This window comes from Pangasianodon hypophthalmus, chromosome 7 (genome assembly GCF_027358585.1).
Source record: "Pangasianodon hypophthalmus isolate fPanHyp1 chromosome 7, fPanHyp1.pri, whole genome shotgun sequence".
Classification (NCBI taxonomy): domain Eukaryota; kingdom Metazoa; phylum Chordata; class Actinopteri; order Siluriformes; family Pangasiidae; genus Pangasianodon; species Pangasianodon hypophthalmus.
Genome location: NC_069716.1, coordinates 10,962,918 through 10,986,914, shown reverse-complemented (window position 1 = coordinate 10,986,914; position 23,997 = coordinate 10,962,918). Strand labels below are relative to the sequence as shown.

The following is a 23,997-nucleotide window of genomic DNA, read 5'->3' as shown; positions in this document are numbered from 1 at the left end:
ATGACTACATATTGAAATGTGTTGTGGTTTTTATTGTCACCTGAGTTTATATGTTTGTAGGAGTTGGTGAGGACCAAAAAAGTGTTATTTCGGCCCTGATAAATAAAAACATAAAATTGTATCATTATGTCATTCTGTCCGTCTCTCTATCTGCCCTTTGGGTAAATTATAAATTATACATTTTATAGTGTTTATGAACTGCACAGCTAAGGATTAATCAAGAAACAAGAAACAACAAATTTAGTAAACATGTTTTAGAACAAAAGTATGTGCCATGCCTTGTTCTCAATCTACTACAGTAATTCAGTATCATATATATATATAAAAGCAAAATTCAAAACAAAACTGTTGGCTTTTGGATGCTTTTCACACAAGGTCTACACCATCTTTATTCTATCTAGCTTTGCTCATCAGCAGTCCATTTCATTACTATAACAGCAGGCACTTTCTAAATGCAGAATTAAAACCTTTGCCAACTCACATACTTTGCTTCCATTGTGGAAGCAGCTAACATTAGGTATTGCAACACTCAGCCATGATCCTGCTGAGAGCAACTTGTGTAATGGCATAATACTATATAATTATTTGCACTACACCAGTATTCAGTATTATGTGATTAAATTCTTTTTACAGTTATTTTTCCTGAATACTGTGCTTTGTATGAAAGTTGTTTTATTGTTTTATTTAATAGAAATCTGGACAAAAAATAATTGAGGAATTGGCAAGAATAATATTCTAATTGTGTGGTGGCTTGTGAAAACACACAACATTTTCCTCTATATACAAGTGAAAATATGAATATATCCAGTACTGTGCAAAAGTCTTAGGCACCCTATTTTAGTACAAATTTTGTTATAGATTTTTATTTTATGACTTCAGAGACCACTTTTCTGACGAGAAACATAATGAAAGCTGCTGGGTTTTGCATGGAAAAATAAGTGCAACAGTCAAAGTCTCCAGAAAAACTGTGGCTGGTTCTGCAAGATGCTTAGTAAAACTTACCAGCTAATTTCCTTATAAAATCGCGCAGATTGTACCTTAGACTACTATATTTTATTTTTTATTTTTTAAAGCAAAGGGTCGGCACACTAAATATTGTCTTTGCTTTATTTATTAGTGTTTACTGCGCTTTATAGTATTTTTTAATGTAGAAACATTACTTAATTTCATTATTTTTGAAGGCAGCTTTTCTCTGCAGCATTTCTTTGCATGTGCCTAAGACTTTTGCACAGTATTGTATATATATGACATATGTGTCCCTTTTGCATGGATCTCAGTCAGAAGTAAACTTGTAGAATTTAAGGTCTGGTTATCCCAAAATGTAAATAGCATTTAAAGAGTTAAAGATGCATTTAAAGCCCACCTCTACATTTACAGCCTTATGTAATCACTGGAAAACAACAATTGTGCCAATATTTAAAAGAAGTTTACAATGGAAAATGAGTCTCTGAGTCATCTCTAGAGGTAAAAGTCACTTGGAGCATTTAAACACAAGCCTCATCGTCATTTCTCCACTAAAATGATCTCTGTTCCCGATAATATTTGTACTGAAATAATTGCTGATTAATTCAGTGGGTTCTGTTATGTTGATTAAATTTCTAGTTATTAATTTCATTTATTAGGTCATTTTATTCTGCTGCATTTTATTCTAAAGAGTGTGTACAGATGACAACAATGAAAGAATGACATTCCCTGTGTGAAGAAATCACACTTAGCTAGCAAGGTTTAGACATATCTAGGAAGACTGATTGCATTTACTGTTTGTTAAACTGGCTCCTTCCCTGAAATTATCTTTGCTGGTAGCCATGGCAAGGTTAGAATATAGCCTAAATAAATACATTTCCATGTTATTTTGGTAAAATGTACTTATGCTGTCTTAAAGTAGAAATGATTTCTAAAGTACAAATGAAAAACCTGATTTTTCGAAATGTTTGACTGGTTTCAGTTTAGAATTCGAAGACAAAGACTTATGACAGTTTTTACTAGCTACTTTACAGTTATTGTCAACTAAGCAACCCAGTTTCACTATGAATAATCACACATGGTCTTACTGTAAATTATTAGCCTACAAAAGTTTAAGTAGAAGATGTTTATTGTCTTCAAAATTTCCCAGTGCGCGCACACACACACACACACACACATATATATATATATATATATATATATTTTACAGTTAGGTTCGGAAGTATTTGGACAATGACAGCGTTTTTGTTTTTGAAAGTGTAGACTTTCAGCTTTATTTTAAGAGGTTCCACAAAAATATGACATTTACCATTTAGGAATTACAGCCATTTTAAGCAAAGTACTTCCATTTTCAGGGGCTTTTGGACAATTGACTGACAAGAAGTTAACTGACCAGGTGCAGTCCATTCCCTCGTTACTTGAAGACAAATGAAGCAGATAAAAGGTCTGGAGTTGATATCAGGTATTGAGTTGGCATTTGGCAGCTGCTCGACTGGAACTACCAATATGAAGTCCAAGAAGATCTCAATGCAAGTGAAGGAGGCCATCATTCGGATGAAAAAACAACATAAATCTACATAACAACATAAAGATAGATAACCAAAACCTTAGGTGTGGCCAAATCAACAGTGGGGTACATTTTTAAAAAGAAAGAAAGCACTGGTGAGCTCAACAACATCGAAAGGCCTGGAAGACCACGGTTGACAACTAAAGTGGATGATTGCAGAATCCTTTCCTTGGTGAAGAAAAACCCCTTCCCAACATCAGCAGAAGTCAAGAATACTCTGCAGAAGGTAGGCGTATCATTGTCAAAATCTACAATCAAGTGACACCTTCATGAATGTAAATACAGATGGTTTACAACAAGGTGCAAACCACTGGTAGCATTCAAGAACAGGAAAGTCAGATTAGACTTTGCCAGAAAAAGACTCCCATGTTCTGGAATAAGATTCTTTGGACTGATGAAACCAAGATTAACTTGTACCAGAATGATGGGAAGAGAAAAGTGTGGCGAAAGAAAGGAACAGCTCATGATCCAAAGTAAACCACATCATGTGTCAAACATGGCGGAGGCAGTGTTATGGCATGGGCATGTATAGCTGCCAATGGGACGGGCTCAATAATGGTGTTTATTGATGATGTGACTGCTGACAGAAGTAGCAAGATGAATTCTGAGGTGTATAGGGCTATACTCTCTTCTCACATTCAGCCAAATGCTACAAAACCGATAGGACACTGCTTCACAGTGCAGGAGGATAATGACCCTAAACATACTGCGAAAGCAACTCAAGACTTTTTGAAGGCAAAGAAAGGGAATATTCTTCAATGGCCAAGTCAGTCGCCTGATCTCATCCCAATAGAGCATGCTTTTCACTTACTGAAGACAAGACTGAAGGCAGAAAGACCCACAAACAAGCAGCAACTGAAGGTGGCTGCAGTCAAGGCCTGGCAAAGCATCTCCAGGGAGGAAACTCAGAATTTGAGTTTTGAGAACATGGGTTCCAGACTTCAGGCAGTCATTGACTGGAAATGATTTTCATCCAAGTATTAAAATTATAGTTATATTTACAGTTATGTCAGTTTGTCCAAATACCTTTGAGCCCCTGAAAATGGAAGTACTTTGCTGAAAATGGCTGTAATTCCTAAATGGTAAATGCCATACTCTTGTGGAACCTCTTAAAATGAAGCTGAAAGTCTACACTTCGATAACATCTTGATTGTTTTATTTCAAATCCATTGTGGTGGTGTATAAAGGCAAAATCACAAAAAATGTCATTGTCCAAATACTTCTGGACCTAACTGTATGTGTGTATCTATGTATGTATGTATGTATATATATATATATATATATATATATATATATATATATATATATATATATATAATATATATAATGTGTTTGTGTGTGTGTGTAATATATATACTCTGTTCAGCATTGAAATTACTTCCTGCAGTTTTTTCTGCTGCCGGTGTTATTATTGAACAATTAAGGCATCTATAGTAAAATCACAGCAGTCTTCTTTTTGTACTAAACATTCACACTGTGTGTTGTAGTGCTGCAGATGCAGCAGTTTATTCGTTGTTCGTTGAGGAGGTGCAATTTCCTGTCATGCTGTTGCGTTAAAAAAAAAGAAATGTTCAACCAGAGCATATGTTCAGAGAAAGGGGGGAAAACCCTCCACATCCTGACCTAAAAACTCACTTCATTACTTGCATAAGCATCCTATGCCCACATGAACATACCCACACAGAGTACAAAGCATGCCATTTCTTCTCCATAAATGAGCTATTTTGATCAATTCTTACTGAGACTGTGGAAATTTAGTCTGTAAAAAGAAGGAAACATTACACTTCTAAATATCACATGACATATGTGTATTTTGGCAGCCTGGCAGTATTTCTGTTAAAATAGTTAAAGAATGCATATTAATTATAAATAGTAGCCTATGTTTTTGCTTTTCTTTGTCTTTACTGTCTTTAGGATGAAAATTCATCAGGAAAAGAGAGGAAAAGAAGTTCTATTTTGAAAAAGACAGAGGAAAAGTATAGCTATATTCTGTAAAAAACGTATGGCTGTATTTTGTCTCTGAGGCAAAATAAAATGCCCTTCTCTTCCTCTGGATTCAAAATGGCTACTTTAAACCCAGTGTTAAAGAAGGCATTAAAGAAGCCAGATTTTAAATGGAAGAAAATGAAAACGAAATTATAACCCCTGAACCTCTGATAAATTTGGAGAGTGATTATTTGAATTACACATATACTATACAAGAACAATCTGAGCAAGAACTGTTGCATGTAGTTGCGTGTTGATTGTGTTTGTATGGCAAGGCCTCTGCATTAATGTGTGGTATGAATGTGGGAAATTGGTATTGCATTTGTAAATAAGAATGTCATCGTCACAATCAGTGTCATAGTCTCTTTCTGTGGTAATTCCAAGTTTGAGAATTGGTTGAGAAATTGTCTAACAGTTACTCAGCTCTCATCCAAATGTGTTGCAGTTATTAACGCTGATGACTGTGGCAACTGGGAATATGCTCAGAAATCAAATAGACTTTTAATACATTCAGAAATCAGGCAGGCTCTTAAACAACATGTGGTATGACAGATGATTAGAATGCATATTTACCCAAGGCATATTTTGTGCTTTTTTTTTTTTTTTTTTGGAAATGTGTCTGATGAAATACAACATTAAGACTGCTGTAACCAGAGTTTAAAGATGGAGATTAATTATGTAGATGAGATTTATTCATGTATTTCTTATTTCAAGGTCAACAATAAGTTTGGCTTTAGTGAATATCTTCAAAGTGTTTAATTACAGGTTTCAGTATTATTTAACCAGCACATATGTGCTGCCACAGCCAAGATACTGTATGCATTGAGAGAAAGTTGTGTGAAGAGGTGACATAGAATGTAGGAACCATTCAACAATGTTACTATTTTGCTACTACAAAGAAGAAATTTAAGAAAGAGTTTAAAGAAAGTACTATATTTCATGCTTTTCAAACAGCCAACATAATTGAAGGTTCTTGTCTCCTTATAGAGCCAACATGCTTTTACAGCCCCAAAGAACTGCAATCTATGATCTAAGTAATGTTCTCTCATTAAAGCCTTAGCAGATGCTTTAAGCATATCAGAACCCAGCAATGCATGTAGAGCCTTTAGAGTGTTCCAACTTAAAGTAAGAACCTGCTTTTTAAGAGAAATTGATGCAGCATGGGTGCTTAGGGAAGTATTTTAAAGGGCGCAGGTGGAAGGGAGGGGCTCAGCCATATAATCTGTCAGTGTTGGGAGGATGATGAAGGGGTGAGGAGGCAACAGAGGTCATAGTCACCTTTGCCATAGTGATAATAGTGGTAATGCACTGACCCATTTTGTTGCTTGCCGAATTCATTAGCCATGCGAGAGAGGACAGTCTTTCCACAGGCAAAGTCAATAGGCTATGACTTGCCCTGTGTATACTGTGATGCCCTTAGATAAAAGAGCATGACAAATGTGATGCCACTGCAGCTAAACAGGGGTTTCACCTGGTGGTTTGCATCATCGCTTTCAGTAGCTGAAGCAAGGTACAAGCTGTGGGCTTTTTTTTAAATCTTTGCTGTCTCTTTGTTCTCTATTGCCTCTTTGCTTCAGTCAAATCTTCATAAATATGTGCATATCAGTCCCATGTTGACCTACATTTACATTTATGGCATTTGGCAGACACCCTTATCCAGAGCGACTTACAAAAGTGCTCTGAAGTCTATCAAAAATACATTCTGATACTGGCTCACTAGGTCACAAACTAGGAATACCATCAGTCCAAAACTCTGTTGGGGAGGTAATAGACAAGCACTCAGACAATCCCCCTTTTTTTTTTTTTTTTTTTTTTTGGTTTTGTAAGTGCTAACTTAAGTACTTTAGGAAGAGGTAAATCTTTAGATGTCGTTTTAAGACTGCCAGTGACTCAGCTGTTCGGACATCTAGGGGAAAACCAATCGTGCAGCCGCGTTCTGGATCAGTTGCAGAGGACGAATGGCGCTCAGAGGCAGACCTGCCAGGAGTGAGTTGCAGTAGTCCAGTCTTGAAATGACAAGGGACTGAACAAGTACCTGTGTGGCCTGTGTGGAAAGAAATGGACGAATTCTTCTGATGTTATAAAGAAGAAATTGACATGAGCGTGTCAGATTAGCAATGTGAGAGGAGTGTCACTAGCAGTGACATCACTCACAGATGTTTTCTTATAAATCACTATGACATTTCTGATTTCCAGGACATGCACAATTGTTTGGTCCTACATGTGAGAGATCAGAAATGTCAGAAAGCACTCTCATGGAAGGCTGAATGATGTACATTGTAAGGAATGGTCTCAGTAGATTGTGTGAATCATCATGGTTGAGTGAATGGGTCCATTTAGAAACTATAAAAATCAGCTGAAGGTTGTCCATCCTGAATGATTCATCATGTGCCTAACATTTACATCATGTTCGCTACCCCTTTGCCCACTCACCATCCACTAAGTGAAAGAGAAATGCTCGTGCTGCTGCAGTGCACCAACACTTTTATGCAATCCTAAGCATTCTTGTTTTCAAAGCCATACTCCTGGAGTATAATCTCACAAATTACTGATTCTCTTTCCCTTGCATTGCTCTAATCTTTTTAGTGTTCTAAAAGAAATGTAATTACATTTTGTGGTGGATTGAGTTTGTTGAAAGTGACATTTGTTGAGCAGAATGAGTAACAGAATGGGGATAAACCTGGATTCTCTGTCACTGACAATCTTTAATAATAGCTCTACTGTCTCCATCTGCAGGAATTGCAGTGGACAAGAGGGGCTTTGTGTATTTTGTGGATGGAACCACCATCCAGAGGATCAATGAGAAAGGAGTGCTGACCACCTTCATCGGCTCCAATGGCCTCATGTCCACTCAGCCACTCAGCTGTGACTCCCGAATGGACATCACACAGGTATGTGCCTGTTACACATTTATCACAGTTTTTGAACAGGTGAAATACGGTCTTGCTGACACATAGCATAAAAAAGTCTGAGGTCTAAGATGAATGACAAGAAATTATTTGATCTCATATGTTTTTTAATATTGCGTAAGATTACAATGAATGCGAGCTGTTGAGAGTTCCATTAAGATAACATTCATTAAAGTGAGGGCCCACATATGCCTAAACATTTTGGGTGGGGCAGATCCAACGATTAACTAATAATTTTTTAGCAGCCATGAAACCTTTTCTCCAATCCTCTATCCTATTCCAAATGTAGAGGGAGAGTATTGAATTTAGCTTGTCCCAGTAACTAACAGGCAGAAGTAGAGGGATCATGTAACTATAGAAACTAATGTGAGGGAGGAGCAATATGAGAGTTCTGAACTCTTGAGAGGATAACATTTTTGGTAACAATATTATATAGAGAAAGATATACATTAATGCATAATAGGATAATAGATACAGTCGGGTCCATTAGTATTTGGACCATTGAATATGCATTTGGTAGCTGTTCAAGGGCACTGTCAATATGTGGTCCAAAGAGATGTCGAAGCAAATGAAGGAGGCCATCATTAGGCTGAAAAAACAAAAGAGACCTATCAGAGAGATAGCAGAAACTTTAGGAGTGGCCAAATCAACAATTTGGTACATTTGGTACAACACCAAAAGGCCTGGAAGACCACGGAAGACAACTAAAGCAGAATTCTTTCCTTGGTGAAGAAAACCCCTTCATAAAATCTAGCCACATCAAGAACACTCTCATGAAGGTAGGCATATTATTGTCAAAGTCTACAATCAAGAGATGCCTTTCAAATCACTATTAACAATCAAGAACAGAAAGGCCAGATTAGACTTTGCAGGAAAACATAAAAAAAAAAAAAGCCTGCCCAGTTCTAGAACAAGATTCTTTGGACGGATGAAACAGAGATTAACTTGTACAAGAATGATGGGAAGAGAAGACTGTGGAGAAGGAAAGGAGGGACTCATGATCCAAAGCATACCACATCATGTGTCAAGCATGGTGGAGGCAATGTTAAGGCATGGGCATGTATAGCTGGGTCACTGGTGTTTATTGTTGATGCGACTGCTGATAGAAGTAGCAGGATGAATTCTGAAGTGTATAGAGCTGTACTTTCTGCTCAAATCCAGTCAAATGAACCCAAGAGTTTCTTAAGGCAAAGAATTGGAACGTTCTTAAATGGCTGAGTCAGTCACTTGACCTTAACCCAAATGAGCATTCTTTTCACTTACTGAAGATAAAACTGAAGGCAGAAACAGCCAACAGTTGAATGCGGCAGCAGTAAAGGCCTGGCAAAGCATCTCGGGGAGGAAACTCAACATTTGGTGATGTCCATGGGTTCTACACTTCAGGCAGTCATAATAAAAATACTGCTTATATTCATAATTGTTAGTTTGTCCAATTTGACATTTGACACATTTTTATATCTAAAAGAATTGACAGTTAGAACAACATCAGGAAGAGGTAAAGAAGCTACATCAAAATAAACAGGTAGAAAGCAAGATTATTCTAATTTATCTTAAAACCTGCAAAATGGCTAAAATTGATAGTGTCATAACATGAAGAACTGAAAGTGCTGGTTTATCAATAAATAACAGGATATTATCTGCATATAATGAAATATGATGATACGTGTTTCTAACAATGATAGGAAAAATAGATTCTAACTGACAGACAGCCTAAGGGTGCACCTAAAGGTGCAAATGCAAATAGTAGAGGAGAGAGGAACAGAAGAACAGAATCCTTTATAATGCAGTAATTGCAGTTGCAGTGATGGAGCAGTCAATGAGAGTCTAAAGAAGTTACCACTGTGAACAATAGGGACATAGGCCAAATGTCTGCTGTAGGTGCTGTCGAAGAGAGAGTACCAGAAAGAAACACCAAGTCAGTTGAATGTGATTTGTGCCTTAAAGATAAAAATGTTCTTATTAATGGGTTAAGCAGATGCCACATGTCAGACAGTGAAGAGGAGAACATGTATTGTCTAAATCTATTGGTAGCAAGTGCATGCAAATATGATTCTTTTTTTCCAGACCTATCTAATTATCTAATTTATGGGATATTACAGCCTTCATATCTGCTCCCATTGCCACTTTCAAGTCTTTCAAGACATCTTGAGTAGGAAAGCTGAGACCTCAGGAAAAAATTCAGGGGTGCTAGTAGGCAGAGCATAAACATAAATCAAGGCTGTCTTCCTATTTTCAGTCATAGTCTTAAAATGAGCTATTTTTCTCATTATACAGCAAATAGTTATATAAATAGTTGTATAATAGTTGTATATTGAGAAAGGAACAAATAACTAAAGTATACAATAAAATGTTCAGTCAGAACAGTGAAGTAACAAGTTAACAAAGATATCAGTTACTGAGACAGGGGAAAAGGCAAACATTGTAAAGCATACTGTTCGTGAGCCTGCTAGCTAACTCTCAGTACAATTAGATCAACAGCAGGTGCACTGTTAATCAGTCCAAACCTATTGAATAAGGTCAGGGTTAAGAGCTGAGAAGTTGGCGAGCTTCCTCTGGAGATACAAATAATTTGGTCTCCCCAATCTAAATGACTTTCATTGTTGCTGGGTAGAGAAGAAAGGTAATGGTTGCCTACTTCTCTTAGCTCTTTTCTGACTGCCGTGAAGAAGGTCTGTTCTTTTTGCAGTTGATGGCTTCCTGGCTTTGTCTCTGTTGCTGTAATGAAGGAGCTTGAAAATGAGAACCCACGTTTTGTTTATTTGTTTGTTTGTTTTTGCGATCTGTAAAAACTCTGGTGTAAATACAATGTGCCCTCTCCACCTCAGTTTCTTTGCGGAAGTTAGGGGTTCACAATGTTAACGATCACTTAATGAAGCCTACTGCATCATCTTTGTCGACCCCTTTAGGCAGCCCCAGCAGCCAGAGGTTGTTCTGTTGGCTATGGTCCTGCAGATCCACAACCAGCTGTTTAAGCGTATCTAGTTGCCGTACTTGTTCACCTGTTCTTTGTTTACCTGTTAGTAGATAAATTTCAGAGCACACTGCCTGCATTGTAGTCTGAACTGTAGTCTGCCTGAATTGTGTGAGGAGAATTCACTTCTCATTGCAGCTAAGTCAGACTTCAGAACGCCTTATAGCCTAGCAGTGGTGTTTACATCTTACCCATGCTAGATCTCTCGGAGGTGATCTGACTTAGATTTTTTCTTTAACGGAGAAGATGAGGGTGTCAGCTGTTTTTGAACTGTTGCGATTTGGGTACATTGAAAGTAAAGGAATATCCACTAAATATTTTTTTTTTAAAATGATCAATCAAATGAAAAAAGGGCTGTAAGTGCAGTGCTCTGTTAGTGTGCTTCTAAGCCCGTGGATGTGTCACATGATATTTCAGTCATTATATTCTTCATAAAAAGTATCTTAGGTAGAGTATCCTGTCTGTTCCCTTGACAGGTGTGTCCAAACTTTTGACTGGTAGTGTATTTCAGTTTCATACAGCTAGAAATAATTATTTGACTCTGTTAAATTATGTATCCTTGAATGATAAGTATCATCTGAGAAACATTTTGGGTATTGGTTTTTAATAAATAATGAAGTTAAAAACAGTGCCTGTGGTAGACTTAAAAAAAGCTCAAAGTCTGCTGGGTGCGTAGGGGGCACATGTACGGGCCAAAATGAAACAAATCAAAGCCCTCGGCTAACAGTGCCAAACAAGCCTGATAGGAACGCCCTGAGCAGCTCTTACTTATCTTACAGCAACATGTGATACCTTACAGTTTGCATAGATTAGAGTGTCGATGGCAGCAAAATGGCAAGCCATAAGGTCATATTCCCCCTCTGGCTTAGTGTTGGTGTTTTTTACGTTCTTACTCCCTTCGTTCAAATGTAAGATGAAGGACAAACAAGACAGAGAGAAAGAGAAAATGAAGGCTGCTTCAGTTTGAAAGCTGCTGCCTCCGCCTTCTGTAGTTTTTTTTTTTTTTAAGCTCCAACTCTACTGAAGGGCTGAATGTCCTGTCCTTGTACATCTCTGCCTGCCATTTAATTACTGATATTAGCCAAGCTTTGGAAAAGAACTGTTTGAAAAGCCTGAAAATCTTTTTTTCTTAAACAAACTCAGTCAGCAATTTATTTACCCTCTCCCTTATTCTGTTTGTTTCCCTCTGAGGGTATATTTTATATATATACACACATACAGTTGAGGTCAAAAGTTTACATACCCCTTTCAGAATCTGCAAAATTTTCATTATTTTACCAAAATAAGAGGGATCATACAAAATGCATGTTATTGTTTATTTAGTGCTGACCTGAATAAGATATTTCACATAAAAGATGTTTACATATAGTCCACAAGAGAAAACAATAGCTGAATTTATAAAAATGACCCTATGATCCCTCTTATTTTGGTAAAATAATGAAAATTTTGCAGATTCTGAAAGGGGGATGTAAACTTTTGACCTCAACTGTATATGCATGCTAAAGCTAATGTATAAAAAATAATTCATTTATCCATTCATTTTAAAAAAATTCAACCACAGCGCAAAAAATCACAACCTATTTTGAAAAATGGGTTTTAGTGAAAATTTATGTTCTTGTCTATGCTGAAGAGTTAATAAAAGCTCTCAGGCACCCGGGCTTTTTTACTTCCTCAAGCAGCTTCTTGACTCCTCGAGGACGCAACATAACACTCCTCTGTCACAGGCTGGCTTGTCTGGTTGGGTGAGTAGAAGCAGGGAAGGGGATGGCAGGGATATGTGCAGAGCATTATGTCCTGTCAAAACACTAATGAATTATTTATTACTTGATGCAAGGGCAAACACCTGTTTGGAGGGGGTCGATAGAAGAGGGTTTGCTCCACTGAGAGATCAGCCAGAGCAGGACGCATTAGCCTGGGCTCTAAAATGACACATGCACAGCCTTGAACATACACCACAGAGCCTCATACACACACGCAGCATACAGCCTGTGATCTCAGCAGGGAAGTTGGCCATCCGTGCAGATCAGCCGGGGGAGGTAGGCTGGCTCCAAATTAGCCTCTGATTAACAGTACTGACCCAACTACAGCATGCATACAATAATTAGCATAAACCATACTAATTTCTCTTCCCCTTTTGATAGTGAGGTCTAGTTAATACACCAACAGTTGTGAATGTATATAATGGTTATATATTATATTCCATGTTTTTTTTTTTTTTTTGTGTGTGTATGTGTGTGTGTGTGTAATTGTTTGTGTTTGGGGATATCACACTAATTTTGGAGCTGGCTATTCTCTTGGCACCAGAAATTTGTAGTACTGTTTCATTTTTGTCCTCACTGCTTTAGATGTAACAAGGGCTTTAGTATGAAGTGCCAGGAAGGCCTCTTAGTGTATTAATTTTTGATTATTCACAGATCAGATCAAAGGCATTCTGAGCTGGCAGACTGCCACATGAATAGTGATGAACAAATCACAATGAGCTTCTTCACAGAAAAGAGTAGCAGGGGGCGTTTTGGTTCCTGTATAGAAGTGAGATACTACACAGCTAAATAGTCTTGCTTCCAACAGTCTGGCATGCATCTTTCTAGAGGAAAGGGGTTTGGTGTTTTCGCTGGATTAATAACTAATAATATTTATGAAGGACTTGGCAATTATTAAATTAAACATAATTTTGTGTGGCTCATGTTACAGAGCACCAAGTGCACCAGCAATTAGCAAATTTCCCAGTGTTTGCAATGGAACTATAATGGTGTCAATACATTTTTAATGGAAATTACTAACATATGTACACCTAAAATTAGCTATTTTTTTCTCTCCCAATTGCAATCAGTAGATTAACTTTATACTTGTTCAGGTATTTTGTGACAACAGAGAGAAAGTATCTGTAAATTATGTAAGCAAACTTAAGCTGATGTTCAGTATCAAAATTCAAAGAAGAATGTGTGTTATATTCATATAGTCTTACATTTCATTCTTTACATCCCTCCAATACAGACTACACATCATGTAACAGTTATTTTTCTCTGATTTGACTATTCATATATGTGTTAATGTATGTGTTCATATTAAAGTTTACTGGCACAGTCAGTTTACATTGGGATTAGATGCTGTCTCAGGCTCTATTGCTCTGTGATTGGCCAGAATTCACAGAGTTCCCTGCTCAAACAAGTCGGATTCAACTCATCAGCTAATTGCTAGGACTCTAGTTGTTGTACCTCTGCCCTAAGGCTGAAACAACTAATTGACAAAATTTATAAAAATTTAATAACAAAATATAATTTGCAATGAATTTCGTTATTGATTAGTTGGTCTATATTTTAAAGCACATTGTGGCACTTACTATGTCACCTCACACCATAAGTTGTGTGTGTGTGTGTATGTGTGTGTATATATATATATATATGTATATATATATATATATATATATATATATATATATATATATATATATATATATATATATATATATATAAAATGTATGTATACATACACAGTTAGGTCCGGAAGTATTTGGACAGTATAATGACGGAGTTTTTGTGATTTTGCCTTTATACACCACCACAGTGGATTTGACATAAAGATGTGATTGAAGGTGTAGACTTTCCACTTTATTTTAAGATATTCCACAAGAGTATGGCATTTACCATTTAGGAATTACAGGTATTTGGACAATTGACTAATGAGAAGTTAAGTGACCAGGTGCGGTCCATTCCCTCGTTACTTGAAGACAAATGAAGCAGATAAAAGGTCTGGAGTTGATATCAGGTATTGAGTTGGCATTTGGCAGCTGCTCGACTGGAACTACCAATATGAAGTCCAAGAAGTGAAGGAGGCCATCCTTAGGCTGAAAAAACAACATAAATCTATAAGAGAGATAACCAAGCTGGGTACATTCTTAAAAAGAAAGAAAAGCACTGGTGAGCTCAACAACATCGAAAGGCCTGGAAGACCATGGAAAACAACTAAAGTGGATGATCGCAGAATCCTTTCTTTGGTGAAGAAAAACCCCTTCCCAACATCAACAGAAGTCAAGAATACTCTGCAGAAGGTAGGCGTATCATTGTCAAAATCTACAATCAAGTGACACCTTCATGAATGTAAATACAGAGGGTTTACAACAAGGTGCAAACCACTGATAACATTCAAGAACAGGAAAGCCAGATTAGACTTTGCCAGAAAACATCTGGAATAAGATTCTTTGGACTGATGAAACCAAGATTAACTTGTACCAGAATGATGGGAAGAGAAAAGTGTGGCGAAAGAAAGGAACAGCTCATGATCCAAAGTATACCACATCATATGTCAAACATGTATGGCTGCCAATGGAACGGGCGCAGTAATGGTGTTTATTGATGATGTGACTGCTGACAGAAGTAGCAAGATGAATTCTGAGGTGTATAGGGCTATACTCTCTGCTCACATTCAGCCAAATGCTACAAAACTGATAGGACACCGCTTCACAGTGCAGGAGGATAATGACCCTAAACATACTGCGAAAGCAACTCAAGACTTTTTGAAGGCAAAGAAAGGGAATATTCTTCAATGGCCAAGTCAGTCGCCTGATCTCATCCCAATAGAGCATGCTTTTCACTTACTGAAGACAAGACTGAAGGCAGAAAGACCCACAAACAAGCAGCAACTGAAGGTGGCTGCAGAGAAGGCCTAGCAAAGCATCTCCAAGGAGGAAACTCAGAATTTGAGTTTTGAGAACATGGGCTCCAGACTTCAGGCAGTCATTGACTGCAAAGGATTTTCATCCAAGTATTAAAATTATGGTTATATTTACAGTTATGTCAGTTTGTCCAAATACCTTTGAGCCCCTGAAAATTGAGGTACTTTGCTGAAAATGGCTGTAATTCTTAAATGGTAAATGGGTTGTTTTTTTGTGAATTTTTTTTTTTTTTTTTTTGTGGAACCTCTTAAAATGAAGCTGAAAGTCTACACTTCGATAACATCTTGATTGTTTTATTTCAAATCCATTGTGGTGGTGTATAAAGGCAAAAACTGTCATTGTCCAAATACTTCCGGACCTATATATATATGTATGTGTGTGTGTGTGTGTGTGTGTGTGTGTGTATGTATATATATATATATATATATATATATATATATATATATATATATACACACATATATATACAGTCATGTGAAAAAATTTGGACACCTCATTAAATATTCAGTTCTTTATTAAGAAATGTCAACATGTCAATTTCTGGTCTTGTTTTAATTTGTACCTGTAGATGAAAGTAATGTAATTGCATGTAAACAACAAAAAATCACTTTGTTTTCAATTATTAAGCAAAAGAAATAAACAAAAATGATTATTTCAACTGAGGAAAAAGTTAGGACTATGCCCTAATAGCTAGTGTTTCCCCCTTTGGCTGAAATAACCTCAATGAGATGTGTCTTGTAGCCATCTACCAGTTTCTGACAACGACTGGAAAGTTTCCTCCTCAATGCAGAATTCCTTCAGCAGTGTGATGTTTGAGGGGTTTCTGCACAGTCTATTTCAAATCACTCCACAGGATCTCAGTAGGATTTAGATCTGGGCTTTGACTTGGCCATTCCCGAACTCTCCATTTTTTACTTTTCAGCCAGTCCTTGGTGGATTTACTGGTATGTTTTGGGTCACTGTCATGTTGCAAGGTCCAGTTCTGCTTCAGCTTCAATTTTTTGACAGGTGGTCTCACTTGTTTTTCAAGCACCTTCTGATATAATGTAGAAATCATAGTGGATTCTATGATGGTGAGCTGGCCAGGTCCTGCTGCAGCAAAGCATCCCCAAACCATAACACTTCCACCTTCATGTTTCACAGTTGGTATGAGGTTCTTTTGCTGAAATGCTGTGTTTGGTTTACACCAAACATGCTCTGTCCAGATAATTCAGTTTTAGACTCATCTGTCCAAAGCACATTATTCCTGAAGTCTTGGCCTTTGTCTGTGTGTTCTTTGGCAAACTTCAGTCTCGCCCTCATGTTTTTCTTAAACAGCAAAGGTTTCCTCTTTGCACACCTCCCATGATAATTAAAGTTGTGCAGTCTCTTTCTGATTGTAGATTCATGCACTTTGACATCAACTTTAGGTCCCGTGATGATATTTTAGGGTTTTTGGAGACTCCTGTAAGCATCTTGAGGTCTGCTTTTGGGGTGAATTTGCTTGGACGGCCTGACCTGGCCATGTTGGCAGTTGTTTTAAATGTTCTCCACTTGTAAATGATTTTCCGGAAAGTGTAATGGGTGATTACAAATTCTTTTGAGATATTTTTATATCCCTTACCAGACTCATAAGCATCAACAGTCTTCTTTCTGAAGGCCTCAGAGAGCTCTTTGGATCTCACCATGGTAACACCTCTCACTTCAAAAATTAAGAGCAAACCAAACTAAATGTCTGAGGTTTAAATAAGGCAAGCCTCCTTCAAAATGCTCTGTAAGGATGTTCTAATAATTTGCACCTGATGTGATACAGCTGTAGGTAATTTTAGCCATTTTAAGTACAAATAAATGTGGGGGTGTCCTTACTTTTTCCTCACAAGAAATTGGGTTTTTTTAAAATTACATTTTATAGATCATTTTAAAAAGACTTTTCTTTGGTTTTATTTGTTTAGTTATATTACTTGAACCTCCCAATATTGTTAAAATGAAGATCAAATGTCGATATGTTTAATATATATGTATATAGTGTGTGTGTGTGTGTGTATATATATATATACATACCGGGAAATGATAAAAAATTTTAATTGCAATTAATCGCATAATCTTTCTGCGATTAATCGTGATTAATCGCATTGTTAAGCGTAAAATTAAATAATGAATTCAAAAGTAGTGTATTGTGCACTTTTATTTTAGAAGTACTGCTATATGAACAAAAGTGCAATAACACTTTAAACAGATAAGGTGCTTTTTACAGCAGTATTCCCTACGTAGTAGTAGTTAAAAATTTAACACATTCAGAGCAACAGCAAGTTAACATTTATAAATGAACATGTTCTGAACATGTCAGGGAAGAGATTTAAACTGAAAATGTCCATGTAAAAGTTCGGTGTACCCTTCTCTATTTTTCTGTTCCAGTTTTCCTGGTTCATGTGCCCGCTTCAGCAGTCTTAGGCCCACCCCAAATGCTCTCATTGGTTGAAATGCGTGATGACGCCCATCCCAAGCCAGTACTGATCAACATCCCACCCCTCTTTTGACCCATTGTTTGTCTGTATGTGTATTCAGAGCCAGTGAGCAACGGACTTTCGAAATAAAGTAGTAATTTAAAAAACTGCATTAATGCACGATAAAATAATTGTCTGCGTTAATTAATTAATGCGTTAACACGATAATAATGCGTTAACTTGCCCAGCCCTAACATATATATATATATATATATATATATATATGTGTGTGTGTGTGTGTGTGTGTATACGTATATAGGGCAGTAAAACTGTATTGTTGTTAGGGACGTGTCATTTATTTAAATTACATCATTTGGTATTTAGTATTTTTTTATACTAACTAATCAAGATAATCCATTAACCAAATAAATAATGACTTGCTGTACTCCTCTATAATAGATATTCTTCTGAAGGGTTGATGAAGACTCCTAATTACCTTTCCTGCCTCACATAGGAATCAAATGGAGTAGAATTAAATTTAAAATTAAATCATTAAATTAGTGATTTCCAATTTGAATATGTTAATTTTTATTTTTTAATTTAACCATAGAGCTCATCAGTTTTTAGGGAAGCAGTCCTAGGTCATATCAGCTTCAGAGTCAGTGTGCAGAATATTCTTGGCCACCTGCAATGTTTGACACTGCCAACTAATGCAGCTTCAGCCGAGGTACATATACCCCGCAGGACTGTAATTTGAACTGCAACTGATCATGGTTATTACACAACTTTTCAGAAAATAATGAGCAGCAGAAAGGTTAGATGAGCAACAGAAAGGTTGGAATTCTGAATCTTACTTGCAACCAAACCAGCTGCATTTGTAGTGGCGCTAATTTAATCTTTATTCTTGACATACTGTGAAAAAGGAGCTGTAAATCTGAAAATATGGTGTTAATTGTTAGCAAGATGAAAATACTAGGTAGACAACCATTACAGTAATAATGTAATATATTTGGGCCACCTTTTTCAATGTAGGTGCGTCTGGAATGGCCAACAGACCTGTCTATTAATCCCTTGGATGATTCCCTCTACATTCTGGACAACAACATCGTGTTGCAGGTGTCAGACAGCCTTGAGGTGCGCATTGTAGCTGGCCGGCCAATCCATTGCCAAGTCCTGGGGCTTGATTACTCCCTGCTCAACAAATTGGCTGTGCATTCTGCTCTAGAGGCAGCTAAAGCCATCGCTGTGTCACACCAGGGTCTGCTTTACATTGCTGAGACAGATGAGCGAAAGATCAACCGCATCCAGCAGGTTACCACCAGTGGTGAGATTTCTGTGGTGGCTGGAGCTCCAGCCGACTGTGACTGCAAAATTGACCCCAACTGCGACTGCTTCTCTGGTAAGTGGACAGGAAGCCAAGAGTATGCTATCTACTATAATTCAAAGATGTGGGGCAGGCCGGTGATATAAAACACCTGACCCTGAGATTGATTGTCTTGTACAATAATAGGCAAGTACATTTAAGGCTGTATCCAGAGTTGGTGACTTGCATTCAAAATTCACATAATTATTTATGTAGGGAAAGTTCCCAGTATTCAGACTGGTCTTATGGAGGTGATTAACTTGGACTTCATGGTGGCCCAGAAATTAAAATTACCTGCGTGCGTTTCAAGCTTCCAAACATGCTGGATTTTTCTTGTGTGAAGCTCTAGGAAGTTTTTCAGTTGTGTTTAAACCACCATCTTTAGACAAGCTCTTTTCTTTAAACCCCCAAAAGATAAGGCAATGGACAATGTGAACTGGCAAATCAGGTTGCATTTTTCCCTTTTTGCTGTTAATTGCAATATGATATAGCATAAAAGCAAGAGACAATAAAAATACAATTTAGAATAATATGATGAAATATGAATGAGAAATAGGCAAACATTCAAATGAACATCTAACAGTAGTTGTCTAATTTACTGTGATTATATGAAAGCTGACTGTCATGAACAGAATGAGCAAAGGATCATTGGCGTGATAATCACATGATCAGTGCAAATTTCTCAATTTAACAGTACGAGTTCCGCCCACATTTATAGGCTGCCAGTCTATGAAATAACACTTGATTCATCACATCCTATTTTAAATAGTTTAATAGTTTTTTATCGGCTTTGATGAAAATGCTGTTTCCAGTGTGTGTGTGAGTGTATATATATATATATATATTCAGAGTGTATATATAATGTGTATATATAATGTGTGTATATATATATATATAACAGAATCTATTAAAGTGCATGCACTATTTATTATTACTTATTTATTGTACTGATTAACTGATTATGATGAGTATATATAAAAAGTGTTTTGTTTTTTTCTGAAGAAACAGGATTACCCAGTTCAATTATGCATTTTTCTGTTCTTTATGAAACTGTCATATGGAAATATGGAAAGATTTTTTGGGGTAGATTGTGCCATAAATAATTAAATAATAAATTAGTGTAATAACTGTTCCTATTGCTGTCTGACATCCACCTGAAATGCATGAGTACATCACATTTACTAAGATCAGACGAGCTATACTTTTATTGATTCCCCATAGCGGAAATTCAATTTGACACAGCAGCACAAGTAAAGAATTTCCGTAAATACCTATACAATAGAAATAATAAGATAGATTTGTGTGTATGTACATATGATAGAGTTCTATTTGTATATACATGTGCAATATCTTTGGTATTTATATACATGTGCAATATCTGTGGAATGACAGTTTTTGTGAGACTCAGAGTCAGTGGAGCAGTAGGTACTGGGTATCGTGGCATTGTAGAGTCTGATGGCACGAAAGAGCCCCCAGACGTTTTGAGGCACGTGGCTGGATGAATCTGTGACTGAACGTGCTCCTGAGCCTCCTCAGCTCAGCATAGAGAGAGTGAGAAGGATTGTCCTTGCTAGCTTTCCTCTTCCCTCTCACCCTCTTTTCAGTCACTGCCACCACACTGTCCAGTTCCATCCCCGCCACAGAGCTGGCCTTCCTCCCCAGCTTGCTCAATTTGTTGGCACCAGAAGTCACAATGCCAACCCTCCAGCACACCACAGCAAAGAAGATAACACTGGCCACCACAGACTGGTAAAACATCCATAGAAGCCAAATTCACACATGAAAGGACTTGAGCTTCCTGCACTGTCCTTTCCTATAGAGGACCTCAGTTTGGTCTGACCAGTCCAGTTTGTTGTTGAGTTTCTGGACAACGTAAGGTGACTCAGTTCATCAACCTTCTCACTGACAAAGCGTTAACCTGAGATGGAATGAACCAGCTCTTAAGGCTGTCTGTCGCCACAGGCTGAACCAAAACCTCCTCACAGAGCTTTATTATTGTGACGAAGAGAAATCACTGGATTCACTGATGGAACTCTGTCTGCTTCAAAATCCTAGTGTACGACTGCCTTAATGCAAACCAGGTCAAAGGCATGCACATTAGCCAGGCCAAACTCGCAGGCCCCAAACGTGAACGAAGAAGGAAAGCTGGAATGTGTTTCTACTACGGCAGCAACCAACATCAAGTCGCTCAATGTCAAGTATGTCCAGTTTCTAGTCCTTTACCAACCATGAAGGAGCAGGCTCCCCTTAATCAATGCCCACCTTCAGTGAGTTTTTCCGAATATTTATTTCCTCAAGCTTTCTCAATTCCTGATCAGATAAAGCACTCAATGTGTATACTCTTACGACACTGATTGAAATTTCCTGCTGCACCAGAATCATCGACAGAACCATCACCAAAGAGCTCAAGCTCTACCTTCGACCTATCCAACACCCCTTCATATCCAAGCCCTAGATGGAGGCCCCTTCGGAGGAGGTTCCATTATCCACAGCACTGCATGATGCTGTTCCCGATCCGGACTGACTGAGGTCTCCCAGTCAGGAAGTCCAGGATCCAGTTACAGAGGGAGGTGTTCAGGCCCAGCAGGTTCAGCTTTCCAATCAGGTGCTGAGGAATGATTGTGTTGAATGCTGAACTGAAGTCTATGAACAGCATTTGAACATACGTGTCTTTATTGTCCAGGTGGGTGAGAGCCAGAGGAGGGTGGTGGCGGTCGGGGCGGTAAGCGAATTGCAGGGGATCCAGTGAGGGTCTTGATGTGCCTCATGACGAGCCTCTCGAAGCACTTCATGATGATGGGTGTAAGTGCAACGGGATGGTAGTCATTGAGGCAGGACACTGAAGACTTCTTTGGCACGGGGACGATGGTGGTGGCCTTGAAGCATGTCGGAACGACAGTACTGTTCAGGGAGGTGTTGAAGATGTCTGAAAACATCTGCCAGCTGGTCTGCACATCCTCTGAGCACCCTGCCAAGAATGTTGTCTGGTCCAGCAGCCTTCTACGGATTGACTCTGTGTAGTGTCTTCCTCACATCGGCCGTGGTTAGGCACAGCACCTGGTCACTGGGAGAAGGGGTGGTCTTCCTCGCCGTGACGCCATTCTGTGCCTTGAACCGAGTGTAGAAGTTGTTCAGCGCATCTGGGAGGGAGGCATCACTGTCACAGGCAGGTGATTTTGTCCTGTAGCTGGTGATGGCCTGGATGCCCTGCCACATGCACCGCGTGTCTCTGCTGGCCTTAAAATGATTGTGGATTCTCTGTGCGTGTGTGCACTTTGCCTCTCTGATGGCCCGGGACAGTATGGCCCTCGCTGTTCTTAGGGCCACCTTGTCGCCTGCTCTGATGGCGGAGTCTCGGGTCCTCAGTAGCGCACGTACCACTGCAGTCATCCACGGCTTCTGGTTGGAGCGTGTGGTGATGATCATGGAGACGGTGACATCATCAATGCATTTGCTGATATAGCTGGTCACTGATGTTCCGTATTCCTCCAAGTTGGTGAATTTGCCATCAGTTGCCGCTTCCCTGAACATGTGCCAGTCAGTGTGTTCAAAACAGTCCTGAAGAGCAGAGATGGCTCCTGGCCAGGTTTTCACCTGCTTCAGAACCGGTTTGGAGCATCTGACAAGCGGTCTGTATGCTGGGATTAGCATAACAGAGATGTGGTCTGAGTAGCCGAGGTGGGGGCGGGAGAGCCGGCCGGCTAGGGTTTGTTTTTAGCCTAGCATGGACCCCCGCCCTCTTGCCGCGCTTCTGCTTTCTCACACACCGCTTGTGACGTCCCCTCCCCTGGCCACCGGCATCAGGCGACGTGAGGGCTGGAGGTCTGGCCCCCGCAGCAAGCAGAGATCGCGTAGCTTATCCAGCAGATTATCATGCAGAATAGCTGTAGTGTTGTTTCTGAAACTTAGAAGTGTCTGGCGGTGGTATACACGTACACCGGTAGCTCAGATGTCCATGTGCCATTAAAAGTCGGGCTAAAGACAAAAATAGCACCATTTTGTATCCGGAGTGGCTGCTGCGTGCTACTGCCACGCCGCCATCTTGGATCTGCATGACTCTGATCTGCATGAAGTTGTCACCCAGTGAAATTAAATAATCACCAAAACTATACCATTAGTTTGTGCTATGTTTGTGCTGATTTGTGCCGCAAAAATGAACATTTGTGCTGGTTTGGTGTTTGAGATATTAAACATAATTTTTTTGGCTGTGCAACGTCACTTTCCACCTCATGTTGCTCAAATCGCTCCAAATCGGCGCTGTTCATTTGTGCCCGGTTTGTGCCGGTTTGTGGCATTAAAACAAACACAGTAGCTATTTCCCTTCCTTAGCTATAACAAGAATGTTTTCAGGAGTGGTGGGGTCACTCTCCACCCACTTTCATCTAAACCTCTCCAAACTGGTGCCATTTGTTTGTTCTTGCTTTGTGCCGATTTCATTAAAATGAACATTGTATCTATTTCCCTTCTTTAGAAATAGCAAATATAATTCGGGGCAGTGACGTTACTCTCCACTCCATGCCGCCCAAATCGCTCCAAACCGGTGCCATTCGTTTGTGCTCAATTTGTACCCGTTTGTGCCGTTAAAAGGAACCCTCTAACTATGATCCTTTTGTAAATATAACAAAAACAACTTTTTAGGAACAGCTTTGCCACTTTCCACCCTGTGTGGTCTAAATCGTTCCAAACTGGTGCCGTTTGTTTGTGCAGATGGGGGAAGCGTGCTGGCATGCTCGTGAAGCTTCGTCAGCGCGGATTTCAAACGGCGCTGCCTAGCATCCATCTGGCGAATCTCCACTCTCTACCCAACAAAACAGACGAACTACTACTGCTCTTCCGGACAAATAAAGATTTTTCAAACACTGCTTCTCTGTGTTTAACAGAAACCTGGCTTAATGACGCCATACCGGACAGCGTTTTAAATCTGCCAGGCTTCCAGCTGCTCAGAGCGGATTGCGGCGCAGAATCAGCAGGGAAATCGCGTGGCGGCGGGACATGTTTTGACATCAATGAGAGGTGGTGTACAGATGTAACAGTATTAAAGAAGCTGTGCTGTTCCGATCTAGAAGCTCTCTTCATTAACTGTAAACCTTTCTATTTGCCGCGGGAGTTCTGCTCGTTCATTCTCGTAAGTGTTTACATTCCT

At 38.8% G+C, this 23,997-nt stretch overlaps 1 protein-coding gene across 2 annotated transcripts in view; it reads left to right on the top strand.

The window, feature by feature from the left end:
• Positions 1 to 23,997, top strand: part of LOC113542771 (teneurin-1) — a 141,488-nt gene that overhangs the window by 94,838 nt on the left and 22,653 nt on the right. For both annotated transcript variants that reach the window (XM_026940521.3, XM_026940520.3), the window contains 2 exons: positions 7,253 to 7,407; positions 18,524 to 18,890. In XM_026940521.3, the coding sequence (XP_026796322.3) occupies positions 7,253 to 7,407; positions 18,524 to 18,890 (522 nt within the window). The remainder of the gene's footprint in view (positions 1 to 7,252; positions 7,408 to 18,523; positions 18,891 to 23,997) is intronic.